This window comes from Acromyrmex echinatior, chromosome 16, assembly GCF_024713525.1.
Source record: "Acromyrmex echinatior isolate Ae372 chromosome 16, ASM2471352v2, whole genome shotgun sequence".
NCBI lineage: Eukaryota > Metazoa > Arthropoda > Insecta > Hymenoptera > Formicidae > Acromyrmex > Acromyrmex echinatior.
This window is the reverse complement of record NC_141867.1, coordinates 7,997,681-8,013,778: the sequence shown is the minus strand read 5'-3', so window position 1 is coordinate 8,013,778 and position 16,098 is coordinate 7,997,681. Positions and strand designations below refer to the sequence as shown.

At 34.9% G+C, this 16,098-nt stretch overlaps 1 protein-coding gene across 2 annotated transcripts; it reads left to right on the top strand.

Moving 5' to 3' along the window:
- Window positions 1-13,066: 13,066 nt before the first annotated feature.
- Window positions 13,067-15,122, top strand: LOC147907118 (uncharacterized). 2 transcript variants are annotated; one of them, XR_015547814.1, is made up of 3 exons: window positions 13,067-14,400; window positions 14,502-14,712; window positions 14,811-15,122. XR_015547814.1 is itself a non-coding variant. In XM_087414805.1 (2 exons), exons 1-2 carry the CDS (start codon window positions 14,172-14,174, stop codon window positions 14,612-14,614), a joined length of 342 nt encoding a protein of 113 aa, XP_087270931.1. In that variant the 5' UTR covers window positions 13,067-14,171; the 3' UTR covers window positions 14,615-15,122. The 2 variants fall into 2 exon arrangements, 1 of the variants encoding a protein (XP_087270931.1); XM_087414805.1 differs by having other exon boundaries at window positions 14,502-15,122.
- Window positions 15,123-16,098: the final 976 nt, after the last annotated feature.

Here is a 16,098-nt window from a genome sequence, read left to right as displayed (position 1 = left end):
CAATTGTAGCCGATACCGATCGCCCGTGGAATCGTCGAATGGAATCGCAGGTTTCAGCATGTCATAGTAAACAACACCCTTTTGGTCCCACCAGATACAGAGTATGATCTTCGAATCATGAATGTTCGGCTTTGGTGTTGATGTTGAGATCGATGGCAACGATTGACCGAACTTAGCGTAGTATTTTTTCTTCTTGAAGTTGTCGTAGAATATCCACTTCTCATCTCCAGTCACAATCCGATACAAAAAATCTTTTCTTTGTTGTCTTTGAATTAGCTGTTCGCAAGTGAAAAATCGCCTTTCAACGTCTCTCTGTTTCAGTTCATAAGGCACCCATTTCCTTGTTTTTGAATTATTCTCATGACTCTCAATCGTGCAGAAACGACTTGTTGAGTTACTCCCAATGATTCTGCAAGCTCCTCTTGCGTTTGACTCTGATCTTCTTCGAGTAATGCCTCTAATTCTTTGTCTTCGAATTTTATTGGCTGTCCAGAGCGAGGCTTGTCTTCAACGCTGAAATCTCCATCCTTGAAACGTCGAAACTATTCCCTACATGATTTATCAATTGGAGCAGTGTCACCATGAACTTCGACAAGCATTCGATGGGCTTCAGCTGCACTTTGCTTCCAATTAAAGCAGAACATTAGAACCTCCCGCAAATGCTGCTTGGTTAACACAAAATTCGACATTTCAAACACAGTAAAAATCAAGGTTTTTGTATGAAACTCAAAGCGATATAAACTGATTATTAGCAGATGTCTAACCTCTCTGAAAACGCCAAAATCAGCTGTCACTATGAACCATTCACAACAGCCGGAGCCATCTTTTGGAAAACGGACCGAACTAATTTGTACTCCCAATAATTTGAAATATTATAAATATTTGATAATTCTTATTCAGAAATAATAAATTCAACATAAACCTAAATGTAACATTATTTTAAGAGATAGAAAAAAATAGGAAAAAAAAGGACTTTCATGAACATCGCGTTCGCTATGCGATTTTCAAACATATTTTCAAAAACACAAAAAAAATGAAAGTACTAAAAATTTAAACATAGTCTCGGTCCACAACCTTGCTTTAAGAGGTCTTAAGGTATAAGTTGAAAGAGATTAAGTGACAATAATTTCTGTCTTTAAACTGTTTTTGCGCAGTCTTTAGGCTTTAACGTTTAAGACTTAAGCGAATTGAACAAAATTCTTACGGCCTAAGAGCATAAGTTCTGTGGGCATAAGACTGATATATCGTTATAGCCTTTCAAAGCAAGATTGTGGACAAGGCAATAATGAAAAACTTAAAATTAATTACAATGTAATCTAACCTAGATGATAATTACTAAACACTTTGGTGAAACGGTTTCACTTATATGTTCAATTAATATACATATAAAATCAAAAATTTGATAGCTATTACTAAATAGTTTAATCAAGATTTGGAAATTGATCATAAAGCTAGATTGCTAGCTTGATTATTACTAAATCGTATGATAAATATAACCAAACGAAATGAAGTACAGCTAAATTGCACAGTAATAAATATTCAATAGTATGCAAATATTACTAAATTAATCTATTATAAAAAATTCGAATATTTATTTGATTTAATGAATGTTATCAAGTCGTTTGATCATAATTACTGTATGATTTAACAACAATTATTAAAGTTATATTGTTAACAATTTGGTAACTAAACTCAGAAAAAGACTGTTGGCAATTATATAGATGACATTATTTCATTTGTTTTCTATATAATTATATCTGAGCTTCGATCATATAGACTTGATTATACAGAAAGCTCGACTAAATTTTATATGCTAGAAACGACCGGCAGTCCTGACTATGTTTAGGCGCTTAGTTGCACCAAATAATCTAATAATTATTATAAAATTAATCAGTAAATCTTTTTTCATTTTGACAATAATTACATATTTACAAATAATTACAGATAATTAAATATTCATTAATATTAATAATGAATAATTTGGTTTTAAGTATCAAATTGGAACAACTAAACGATAATTTTACTTTTCTAAATGTATAGTAATTATTATTATCAATCAGTTTATTATTATTATGTTAGGTAATACTAAATATTGCGCCAATCAACAAAATTTAATAACTATTACCGGACCTTTTATCTCAATGTATCTAACGCGTAATGAATCAAATATATCAATTATACATTATTTATATACATTATATGTATATAAATACATTATATGTATATAAATACATTATATGTATATAAATACATTATATGTATATAAATACATTATATGTATATAAATACATTATATATATAACTAATCTGTGCTTCGCGGGTTTTCTGCATGTCTTGGTCCATTCTTGATGTGCCAACGTTTCGTGGGCCTTGCAGTCCACTTCATCAGGGCGAGGAGCAGCCGGATACTGAGCTGTTCCTCCAGGTCCTTCCTTTTTATGTTACGCTACTTGTTGAGGTGGGAGTTTTTTTGTGGAGGGGGGGGGGTTAGAGTGATGGGGGAGACAGATAGTGGAATTTTGGTCGGTCTTTGCTGGTCGGAAGGATGGTCTTCCATATCTTACTTATGTATAGCCATTATCCCTGTTTAGATTGTTAGGGTGTTTTTGTATTTCTATGGCTTCTCTGTATTTTCTTGGGAAGTATGATGTGGTGTTGGTTATCGTGATTGCTTGGTCAAACAGTATTTGATGTCCTGTTTCGACGTTATGTTCTGATAGTGCCGACTGTGTGATGTGTTTCAGTCTGATGTCTCGTTGGTGTTCTTTTATCCGTAGGTTTACCATTCTCCCGGTTTCCCCGATGTATACTTGTCCGCAGGAACACGGTATTCTGTATACTCCTGCGGAACTGAGTGGCGGTCTTGGATCTTTGGGGTTTCTTAAGATTTGTCCTATCTTCTTGGGTGGTTTGTAGATAGTTCGGATATTGTGTTTGTTCAATATCCTGCCGATCCGGTCTGTAGTTCCTTTGACGTAAGGGAGAATGGTGATCCTGTCGTCTGTTTGTGTGTTCGGAGCCGTTGTCTTGTTTGTGTGTTTGTTGATTATTTTGGTTATGTCTTTTTTGTCGTGTCCGTTGTTTTGTAGGGCCTGTTTTAGGTGGTTTATTTCTGCCCGTAGATGTCTTCTGTCGGAGATGGCGAAGGCTCTGTGTACCAGTGAGTTTATTACTGATTGTTTTTGTGCTGGGTGGTGGTGTGACTCACAGCATGTAATCCGTGTATCTGTCCGTGTGTGTTGTTTTTCTGTACACTTGATGCCCTAGGGTGCCGTTGGTCTCCTTTGACACCAGCACATCTAGGAATGGGAGTTTCCCGTTTTCCTCTATGTCTATAGTGAAACGGATATTGGGGTGTTGTTTGTTGAGGTGGATGAGGAATTTTCGGAGTTCAGATCTGCCGTGTCTCCATATCACAAATGTGTCGTCTACGTACCGGAACCAGACTTCTGGTTTCTTTGGTGCTTTCCTGAGAGCCTCTTTCTCGAAGTGTTCCATGAAGATGTTAGCGATTACAGGAGAAATCGGAGAGCCCATAGCTGCTCCTGACGTTTGTTCGTAGAAATGATTGTCGTAGGAGAAGTACGTGGTCGTTAGGCAGTGCTCTATTAGTGGTCGGAGGAGACTTTTTGTGAGGTTTTCATTATGTTAATCGTATCTTTTATTGGGACTTGTGTAAACAGGGATTCTACGTCGAAGCTAACGAGTAGATCTGTGGGCTGTAGTCGGATTTTTTGGATTTTATGTATGAAGTCCGTTGAGTTGGTTATGTGTGATTCTGTTTTTCCAGTCAGAGGTTGTAATGTTTTTGCTAGGAAGCGGGATAGGTTAAATGTCGGGGACTTTATGGCGCTAACAATTGGTCTGAAGGGGACATTGGGTTTGTGTATTTTTGGTAGTCCGTATAGTCTCGGTGGGAGAGGGTTTGTGGGTTTTAATGTTTTTTTGGTTTCGTTTGGGATGTTGCTTTTTTTCCACAAGGTCCCTGGTGTTCTGTGTGATTGTGTTGGTTGGATCCTTGTCAAGCTTTCTATACGTTTTATCCGAGAGCAGACCTTTCATCTTTTTCTTGTAGTCTGATGTGTTTATGACTACTGTCATGTTGCCCTTGTCGGCTGGCAGCACGATGATGTCTGTGTCCCTGTTTAGGTCTTGTAGGGCCAATCGCTCCTGTCTGGTGATGTTTGATGACGGGGGTTTGGCTTTGGACAGGACGTTGGCTACCTGTCTGCGGATATCGTCTGCCTGCTCTGAAGGGAGCCGATAGATGGTTGACTCTATTTGGCTGATTATTTCCTCTTATGGAACCTTCTTAGGTGCCACCGCGAAATTAGGTCCTTTGGCCAGCGCGGATATAGTGTCTTGGGACAGGTTTTTGTTTATTACATTTTATATATATATACATATATGTATGTATATATATATATATACATTTATTTACAAATATGTATTAGATATATAATTGTTACAGCTAGCTCATACCGTTCGTTTTTTGAAGGAGTTCCTTTTTTGACTTCTGAATCCAATCTTATAGATATGCCAAAATACGTTGTATGTAACCCACTTCTTTCATTGTATTTATAGGCGAACTATAATGGTGCAACCACTCCAATAATTTGACATAATACTCCATTTCGTTGCATCCTGGTGGCAAGGTGTCAGAATAATTTTTTCTCGCAGTCGTGGTGCCGGCAGAACTGTTTTCGTATTTTATCCTCTTGTGAGCCGGACCGGCAGTGTCGCTACTGAAGTTTTTACATTATTAGCTTGCGACAATACCATATCTTTCGCCTTATATCATCCTCTAAGCGTGGACTCCGGTACGCCGATGTCGCATGCCACTGCAGCTTTCGATTCACCATTGTGAACTCTATTAATCGCGTATATTTTATCTTTGGGCGTGAGAGTGACCCTCCATGGTCGCTTGCCCGCCTGTCGGGATTCATTCCGCGGCATCATACCTCGAATTTGTACTCGGCCCAGAATCACTGACATTTAAATTGTTGCCGTATCTGGCGGGTACTATGTAATGACTGGAGTTGTCTTGACGACGTGTTGGTCTACGATCTCTTCTCGAATTTGGGGAGAGATCCATGGCGGATTCCTGTTGATGATACATTTGTTTTTTGTAGTATCAATACTTAAACATTTAACACTATGTTCGTTAGATGATAGGCACACTCGGAAGATCCGGCACGGAAAACCGCGCACCGGCTCCAAGAGTTCAAAATCAGTTTAAATACATAGTTCCGTATAGTTCTCGGAGAATTAAAGAGTCGAGTTCTCATCTGATGCTGAAAGCATCCATTTGGCTAATCGACCGACGCTCCCGTAAAATACTCGTCGATTCACCATACCAATCTTTTTCTTTTTCTCTCTCTTTTTTTCTTTTTTCTTGTCAAGTAACGATCGTTTCACAGGGTAACAAAAATATTCTCCTGACAAAGTATGATATTTAACGAAGTAACGTAGTATCAAAGGGAGCTAATATGAGCTTGGAAAAAAAGGTATTGCGAGTTATTGACAATATCAAAGGCTGTCAAAAAATTACGTTTCACTCTTTTCCTTTTTTTTTTTTCTTTCTGATTTTATTCTTTACACACGTATACGTATTGCACGTGAAGATTTACGATCCCATGTTATATATAGGTGTTGGAATTAATTCGTAGCGTTTTACAAGAGATGGCACAAGCAGTACACTATTTCGTTGTTACCTATAGTTCTGTATACATTGTAAACATCTATCATAGGACGTCATTTGCCGTACATAACCTTTCTTGAAATCATAAATAACAATACTGTATAATTCATTGAATATGTCAAAATTTGTGCCAGATAAAGTGTTTTTGCGGGGAGTTTTGCTTCATTACTTTAATATGAACAAAAGTGCAGCTGAAGCTCATCGTATTTTAGTGGATGTGTATAGTGAACATGCTCTGGCTGAGCAAACGTGTAGGAAGTGGTTTGCACGTTTTAAAGCTGGTGATTTCGACTTGGATGACAAGGAGCGACCTGGTCAGCCGAAAAAATTTGAAGATAACGATTTGCAGGCACTGCTCAATGAAAACTCATGTCAAACACTTAAAGAATTATCTACGTCATTGGAAGTTGACTTCTCAACAATAGGAAAACGTCTTAAAAGTTTGGGCATGATCCAGAAGGAAGGACATTGGGTCCCATATGAATTGAAACCAAGGGATATTGAGAGACGTTTTCTCACGTGCGAACTGCTGCTTCAACGGCAGAAAAGAAAAGGTTTTTTGCATCGGATTGTTACCGGTGACGAAAAGTGGATCCATTATGACAATCCAAAGCGCAGAAAGTCATGGGTTAAGCCCGGCGAACCATCAATATCAGTGGCAAAGCCCAATATCCATGGCTCAAAGCTCCTGCTCTGTATTTGGTGGGATCAGAAGGGTGTCATATACTACGAACTGCTAAAACCGCATGAAACCGTTACTGGAGATCTCTACCGACGGCAACTGATGCGCTTGAGCTGTGCATTGAAGCAAAAACGGTCGGAATACTTCGAAAGACACGATAAAGTCATCTTGCTACACGACAATGCTCGCCCACACGTTGCAAAACCGGTAAAAACATACCTGGAAACACTTAAATGAGAAGTGCTACCGCACCCGCCGTATTCTCCTGATATTGCACCTAGCGACTACCACTTGTTTCGATCATTAACTCATAGCTTGTGCGAGCAGAAGTTCACATCTTACGAAGATTGTACAAAATGGTTCGATTCCTGGATTTCATCTAAAGATGAACAGTTCTTCCGACGCGGTATTCATTCACTGCCCGAAAGATGGTCAAAAGTAGTAGAAAGTGATGGGAAGTACTTTCATTAATGTATTTTTTAATGCTCATGTGAAATAAATAACATTCTTTCATTTAAAAAACGCTACGAATTAATTCCAACACCTAAATTAAGAAGAAATCATTCTATCCAATCCTAATATTAAAGATTGAATAGCCACGTCCTATTTATATTTCCTTTAATAATGCATTTTTATTTGTAATAGGTTCCAACGAATGAAATTCAAATTGTCAAAAAGGCAAAAGCTTGTTGTTACTATATCATATTTATACGTTTATTGTACACTAACAATTGCATATATGCAGACGTTTCGATCTTTTCACATCAGGTTTTCTTCAGTGTAATAAAATTAACGCTACTATTTTATATTACAAAATCTTCGTAAATTCGAGATCATATCGAGATTCCTATATATATTTTGAACATTAATTTTCATAAATAAATTTATCCATAATGCCCTGCGGTGAATATTAAGTGTATGTCAGTGTAGTATTAAACATGAAGTATCGAATACAACAACTGCCTGAACATGCCTGAACTTCTAACCTCTTATATATATATGCTATGAATTGAATGTATAGAATTTTTTATTTATTGTTCCATCAGAAGTAGAAATATATAAATCTTACTGTCTTAGATGGTTCACTTAATTTAATATTAAGAAGTCACTGAGATAAAAATCCCTCTTAATCGATTGTTAACAGTAATGACAACACATATATATACACAAAGATCAAACATGTTTTTAATATAATTAGATGTTTTAGTTGATTCGTAGAAATCTCTTTTATTCTTAGAGACAGATATTGCCGTTTCGAGAAGTAAAAGTACAAGATTACATTACGGTCTGAGTCTAAAGATTGATGTTTCTTCTATAAATTCGCAAATTATGTAAAAATCTCTCCCCTCCAAAATAATCCAACATAGTAAAGGTAATCGGAAAATTTGAAAAAATTTTTACAAATTAGAGACTTATATAAAAAATATACAAAATTCTTTACACGCCTTTAAAAAGAAATGTCATAAGTTTATATTGTTAGAAAGGCACATATATTTTCATTAAGCCATTTATAACAATTTAATTTGAATTAAGTGTTTATTTTTCTAGCAGCTTTGAAAAGAAAAAAAGATAATTTCTTGAGACTTTAGAATCTCTGGCTATAACGACTACGCGGTTTTATTTTAATAAGAAAAAAACATATACTTCAGAAATGAATAAATTTAAACGAAAGACTGCAAAAATTTGTAATTTTTATTTATAATTCTAACTTTAGACTCATAATTAATAATTTTAAAGCTTTTAAATATCAACTTGTACGTAGTTAAAAAAAAATCTGATAAAAATCTGTAAAACTTTCAAATATGGTCACTTCTATTGTCAATATTCAGAATTTTCTTGACTGCAGATTCTTTGGCCTGCTTGAAAACCGGAACCAAAAATGTTACGAGTTTCAAGTAAACTGCGGAATACTTTTCAACGCCGTACAAGGCATTTATTATGTCCTGCGAATCTCACTTTTCCTAACTCGCAATTCCGACCTCTTTTATCTTTATTCAATATTCGGTGACCAACAAGGATAAAATGATATTCGAGGCAATTCGCCTTGTTTTCAGGGATGACAAATTCTATCAACTCGAGTAGAGATCCGCAAGAAAAGAAAATTATTATTATTTTATATAACAAAATAGTTTTATTTATATTTTATAATTTATAGTTTTATATATAATTTAGTTATATATAATTTATAGTTTTTATTTCTTTTTATATTTTATAATATATATTATATATTTTATTTATATTTTATATATTATAATAAAAAATAATCTAGAAGAAATATTTTCAAATAAAGTCATAGCGAACTTTACGAACATTTGCCACACAAAACACAACATTCTACCTATAACTTTGGCATCTGCTAAAAGAAGTTTCAGTAAATTAAAATTGATAAAATCATATTTACGCTCTACAATGAGGCAAGAAAGGCTAAATGCTTTGTGCAATGCTTTCTACTGAAAATGAAATAATTATTTGTCATTTATTTTAAAAAAGTAAGGGAAAAGTAACGAAAAGTTACTTTCTCAAGTAACGGTAATTGTAATGAGTTACTTTTAAAAATCGATGATTACCAATCACAGTAGACGAGTGCCTAGCGGCTTTCTAATCTCAAACGTTATAAGTGACTTGTATCCAATCGTGTGCAAGCAAAAGTAACAATAAAAGTAATTATAAAATTGATTACCGTTATTAAAAATAATGTAACTACGTTATCGTTACAATTATAAAAAAAAAAGTAACTTATTACTGTAACTTCGTCACAAGTAACGAGTTACTTCCCTGACACTTTTAGATATTAGATTTTTGTTATGCAAAATGATGATATTGGACTTACATTTAAAAAATTTATGGTTTTACTTATAATGAATTCGATTGGGCACACTTAATGTACACTGGTGCACATTAAAGTCGTCATACAACAAATAACATTGAGATATGTTTATATATTGAGTCATCTAAAAACCGCGAATACTTTTTAGATGACCCAATATAAACATAGAAATCGATTAAATTCTGAAATACTCAATACATTTTATTGTAAGTAAAATTGTTTTATACTCAACTTAAATCAGTCACTTTTATACTCAAATTAAATGTGTACAACAGCTTTAATATGCACTAGTTTTTCCAATCGAATTAGCCATTAGAGAATTAAGAAAGAATAATCTTGATATCGCAGAAGTTTTTCCATTGAGATAAAATAACGTTGATCACATTCACGTATTTCTCTTTAATAAACGAGATTAAAATGGATTGAAATTTTTTTCTATCCGAATGTGTATTTTAAATAGCGAATACTTTCTTTTGGATTTAATTGGATTCAATTAGATTCAATTGGATACATTTGGATTGAAAAACTGCATTTTCTATTCCAAATTTTGAATTTAACAATATTCACAATGCACAGAAAAAGCTAATATTATTTTTAGATTGAAAGGCATAGAGATATGCTCCATGCAATGCTTATAAATGAATAAAAATGCATTCAGGATTGAAAAGTATTCATTTTAATATTCGTGAATCAATATTTCTGAAAATCTGAATCTATTTCAATTCATTTCAATCTATTCTCGTTTGCTGGGTGACACTGTATATGAATTCTTCTCTTGGCGTCTGCGTAGTAACGTCTGATGCTTCGTATGTGCACGATTGGATATGTTGAGGCCACGCCTTTTCTCTCTTGGTTAGAAGGTCAACAGCGAGTGCGGTATAAATATGGCGTGCTCCAAAGTCTACTCTCTAGAGATTTGATAATAAATCTGATAATAAATCTCTACGTGAAAATATCTAAATGCAAAAAAAGCATGATACAAGCATTTAACATATCCCCAATGTGCATCCCATTAAAAATATAATATTGGGTCATCTAAAAAGTATCCGTGGTTTTTTGTCACTAGATGGTGTTGACTATCAACACCATCTAGTGACAAAAAAACCGCGGATACTTTTTAGATGACCCAATAATAGGTTTATAATGGATTTATCGTTTGAAATTCTCAAAAAATTTTTCATTTAAAACAAGATATATATTTATTGTACACGCGCGCGCGCGCGCGCTGGAATATACTTGGTGGAATATACCGCCATCCCTTCGCCTTCCTTCATCGCCAATATCTACTATAAAATGATAATTGGCATCTGTAAGTGCCATAAGCACAACCTAATGCACAGTGTAACACGGATTGAGAGTTCATGACAACGGTATGATTGCGAAATTTCGATCAGTATAGGCTTTCGTACAACAAATTAATAGTACATCAGTAGTATTCTATCAAATCATGGAATCTTTCTAAGAAATTTTCTCATCAAAGATTCGAGAGAATAATACATCGCGATCTTCATAATCAAGATTGTTAATTAAGATATATCAACAATTAAATCGCAAATATATCAAATCATGCATGTAATTTTGCTAATAAATAACTCTGATGCGTCTCACATTTTTATTGGGAGATATGTTTCTTTGTTAAGTATCTCTCTTATCTACCTCGGAATATTATTCTGATTATTATGTATGGGTCGTGAACGTACTTTAAATATTCTATAGACGGTGTCTAGCAGGTCACTTCTTTCTTCTATTGAAATGTCATTCTTTTTTTCGCGCATTTTTGACGAGGGTATTACATTGTGTTATTGACTGACACTGAAATATTGTTTTATTCATTTGAAGAAATGAAATTTAAGGTAAATGAAAGGCACGAAGGCATATAATCTTAATTTATATATTCAAAGTTTTTTGTTAAATTTGATATTTCCCTAGAAAAGAGCCGGTCACAAAAAGCTGCAAGAGAAAATAAGTGGGATCGTGGGGTGTCCGTCGAAGGCATTACGAGTCGATAGGTATGGAGAGGGGTAGATAAATTTTTAAATATTTAAAGTTTTTACATACGTAAAAAATAAAGTATTTTTCTCCAAATACATACTAAATGTACCTGAAAAGATTTCTTCTGACAAAATTTGTTGATAAGTTTTCCAGTTTTGCGACAGAAGCAAAACTTGAATTTTATCAACATTTGATGGTTCAATCTTCTTTCGCTTTTTTATCAGACTCCCGTTAGAGAATTAAACCGAGAATAAATTTTGTATAAATGCCATTTGGTATAAATTTTATACAAAATGGCAAGAATAATAAGTTTGGTATCAAATAAAAGAGAAAGTAGCATTATTATTACGATAAAACAACAAGCTGTATAGTTTCAAACATAAATAATTAAAAAAAAAATATTACTAAACATATTATTGTACAGGGTGGGCCATCTATTGGTACGTTTTTAAAAATGCGATCAAATGAGCATACATTGATATTTTTTATTAATTTTTTTTTTGTTGTGAAGCTAAAAGTATCCGCGTCAAGAATGAAAAACGATTTCGTTCATGTGGCTCCCTCTACTGGCCTTACAGTATGCCATTCGGTCACCCCAATTATTAATGACATTTTGGACTACCTCGGCGCCAATTTCACTCAAAACAGTCGTAATATTGTTTTTCAAAGCTGGAATTGTCTCTGGATTATCCGCATAACATCGGTCTTTAACGGCACCCCACAGGAAAAAGTCCAGCGGTGTCAAATCGCAGCTACGCGCAGGCCAATTGACATCTCCTGAACGGCTGATTATGCGGTTGTTGAACTTGGTGCGCAGAAGGTCGATGGTAAGTCGGCTTGTATGGCATGTGGCGCCATCTTGTTGAAACCAAAGGTCGTCCACATTCATAATGTCGATTTGAGGCCATAAAAAGTTGGTCAACATGGCTCTGTAGCGTTCGCCATTGACGGTAACGGCGTTTCCAGCATCATTTTCGAAGAAAAATGGGCCAATTATGCCACCACTCCAAAATCCACACCAAACTGTGACTCTTGGAGGATGCATTGGTCTCTCTACGATTGTGTGTGGCTGTTCCGAGCCCCAAATCCGGCAATTTTGCTTGTTCACATATCCGCCGAGATGGAAATGAGCTTCGTCCGAAAAGATGATTTTTCGACCAAAATCGACGTCATTATTGAGCTGGTCTATAGCCCACACAGCAAACTGATATCGAAGCGGATGGTCATTTGCTTTCAACTGCTGAGTCATCTGGATCTTGTAGGCGAATAATCCGAGGTCTTTGTGCAGTATTCTCCTCAGGCTGGTGCGACTAATGCTCAGTTGCTGCGATCGGCGTCGAGTTGAAGTCGTCGGATTCTGTCTCACACTTTGGGCCACAGCCTCAATATTCTCGGGTGTGCGCACTGTCCGAGCTCTGGGACCACTTCTGTCATCCACTAACATCCCTTTCTCACGAACTTTCCTCACCAATTTGCGTATAGCTCCTTCGGTGGGTGCTCTATCACGACCCATATTTCTTTTCAAAATTCGTACAGTTTCGGCGACACAGCACTGACTTTGAAAATAAGTTTTTAAAATTTCAAAACGCTCTTCAAGAGAAAACATGTTGTTTCGTGCCGCGGACGGTATGACTAATAAACTGTCAAAATTTCGGGTCTGTAGCTCGTTCGGTGTTGCCATACGACGAAATTCAAAAACGTACCAATAGATGGCCCATCCTGTAGATACTGACACTGTCATTAAGCATATGACTTCGATTGGCAGAATATTTGTGGCAAAGTATCGACTTTCCTCTCGAGAAGGATTAGATTAAAAAAATTCAATATTTTTTACGTGTTGGCACATATCAGTAAATATTAAAAATTGACATATTAATTCTCTAATGTTTAAGATTTTATAGAAAAAAAATATTAGTATTAAGAAAACTAGAAAAATTTTCAATTTAAAAAACGTTAATAAATTAATTTGCGTTATCCGATGTCGTCGAAGTAAGATGTTCATTATTCTTGCAAATTTGCTTCAATTTTAATTAAGAAACCAATGTATTCTACCACGATTTGGATTTCTATCTTTTTGTTCTCTCTTTTTTATTAACAAACTCTCAACATATGATATAACTTATACGAGTATTACTTTTTTACTACTTTGATTTCCGATTTATTATAACTGACTCGCAGCACTACACAAAGTGAAAAATACGTAAAAGTGTATTTTATACACTTATAACGAGTTTTGTAATATTATATATGTTTACCGTAACAATGATCGAAATCGAAACGTATTATTTTATTCTTTGTAATTATTATATTATTTTCATTTAAATATAAGTTCTTTGTTACATTATTGGCTCTTTGCCCTTCTTATATTGTTTAATAAATTAAAGTTTTAAAAATACTAAATTAAGTTAAAAATTAATGCATTTAAAATTAATTAAGTTAAGTTAAAAGTTATTAACATTTTTTTAACTGTTTTTTTTAACTATTTACTAACTCCAATCCCGCCAACCATAGTGATATTACGAAGAACAAGCTGGATCAACAACAAGAATTCTCCATGAATCTCTCCCCAGATTCAGGGGGATCTGGGGACTGAAGAGATCGCAGATTAATACGTCATCAACATAACACCAATCATTACATGGTACCTGGCAGATACAATTTAAATGTCAGCGCCGAATATGGGTTCATCTAGAGGTACGATGCCGCAGAATAAATCGCGACAGGCGACCAAGCGACCGTTGAAATCGATTCAAGAAAAACGCCATTATGGGAATTCATAATGGTGAATTCAATGCTGCTGTGGCATGCGACATCGGTGTACCAGATTCTACGTTTGGAGGATGGTATAAGGCGGAAAACAAAATAAGTTGCAAGTCAACAACATAAAAGCTTCGATTACCACTGTCAGGAATAGATTTAGCAAAATACAAACAGCATATTCTGATCGAGGTCTGATAATAGTAACAATAATGGAGCAGGTAAGTCTTCATCAAAATCGACACCACCGGTCGAAGCAACAATGTTGTAGTTCATCCACTTCTGGAGCTACTAGGAGAACTGAGGAGTTTGAAGCCGGTCCGTCCCACAAGAAAATAAAACTCGAGAACATTTCTGCCGGCAGCACGACAACCAATAATATCTCAATATCAGCTCGAACACCAGGACTCATCGTTCCTCAATCAAAAACATCCAAAAACGGTAAAAGTTACTAGTATAAAAGATAATAGTCTTCACCACATGTACCGCCCCCAAATAGTATAAAAGAAGTAACATTTTAAATAATAATAACAATAATATAGATAACGAGACTGCGACAAAAAATTATCCCGATATTTTGCTACCTTGCAATGAAGTGGAGTATAGCAACAAATTATTAAAATGGTTGCAACATATACACATATACATACAATAAAAGAAGTACATCATATACAATGTATTTCGGCACGTCTGCAAGATTGGATGAACCAAAAGTTAAAACAAGAACTCCCAAAGAACTAATGGGACGACCTAGTATGTATATAGCTATGTATATATAATTAAGACCAACCAACTTGATAGTATTTATTAAATCAAATAAGTAAAAATTCAAATTTTTTCTTGTGGAATAGGCCTACTGGGGAACCATATTTAAAAAAACGCAACTTATAATAGTACCTCATGGGTGTTGTGGAAGGCTACTGTGGAGATACATTATCATAATTACGTATATTAAAAAACTACGTATTAAAAACTATTTAAAATATAAGTATATTATTAAGGAACGAGGAATAAATTAATAACAGAAAATTTTATCTAATATTTTCGCATGGAATGCAAGAGATCCGGGTTCGACTCCCGACCGAGGTAATATTCTTCGCAATAAGAATTAGAAGATAATAGATAAATTATTTAATAAATAAATATCCTGGTCATGCTTTTAACAGGAGGCTTTTCTCTTTTTCTCCGCCGCTTTTCCCGATCACTAGCTCCGATTCCGCTTTTTACCATCAGATCTGCAACCTAGACCGATCCGCAATGCGACCCGGCGTAGAGCGTTCTCGACAGTCGGCTGCAGCCGCCGTTGTATCCCTACAGACCTAGGAACTAGACCAGGGGTTGAGTGTTCTCAGCCTTTGCTGAGACTACTCGCATCACATCCCGCGCCTCGCAAACACACGCCGCTTCCACGTTCGCGACAAGCAATTGCTGACGATATTTTCAGATCTTATATTCAAAACCGTCTTAAATATATTCTTAAGAAATCATAAATCAATTAGAGGACCGCGTTAGCGTCTTAAGGCATTCTTTAAAGACATGACTTAAAATAAGAACGAATTATGTAAATACCGTCCCAAGAATCTCTTTGCCCATATGCAAACAAGAGATTAATCGATTCAATTAAGTGTACCATAAACCATATATGTGTGTATATATATATATATATATATATATATATATATATATATATATATATAGGATATTTCAAAATTCGCAAAATATAAGACGTATTACTTTATGTTAAAACAAACAACTTTTTCCTTTAACAAAATTGCCTGCAATAAACAATTTTTGCGCTTATTTGTAGCCTTCAACTTGCTCTCCTGCAAATACTACTTGTCAGAAGCAATTTTGCAAAAGGAATAAGTTGTTTCTTTTAATGTACAGTATAACGTCTCGTACTTCACGCGAATTTGAAAACGCTATATATTACTTGTTAGTTGATTGCCTGTACTGAAACTTCATAGATTTCATTACAATGCTGTACTATATTGACAATTGGCAATAATATATGGACGGCATAAATGATGGCGGTTTTCTTAGTACGCAATAAATTTGACCATATTTGAACATATGTTTTTCGAAATAGTATCTTTTCTTGTCAAAATTTGTCATCCCTAAATCATCCCTCATCTTTAG

Coding starts and splice junctions, on each gene's coding strand:
- LOC147907118 (XM_087414805.1), top strand. CDS start 14,172: ATGGAGCAGGTAAGTCTTCATCAAAATCGACACCACCGGTCGAAGCAA. Junction 14,401..14,501: donor ATCAAAAACATCCAAAAACG/GTAAAAGTTACT, acceptor ACAATAATATAG/ATAACGAGACTGCGACAAAA.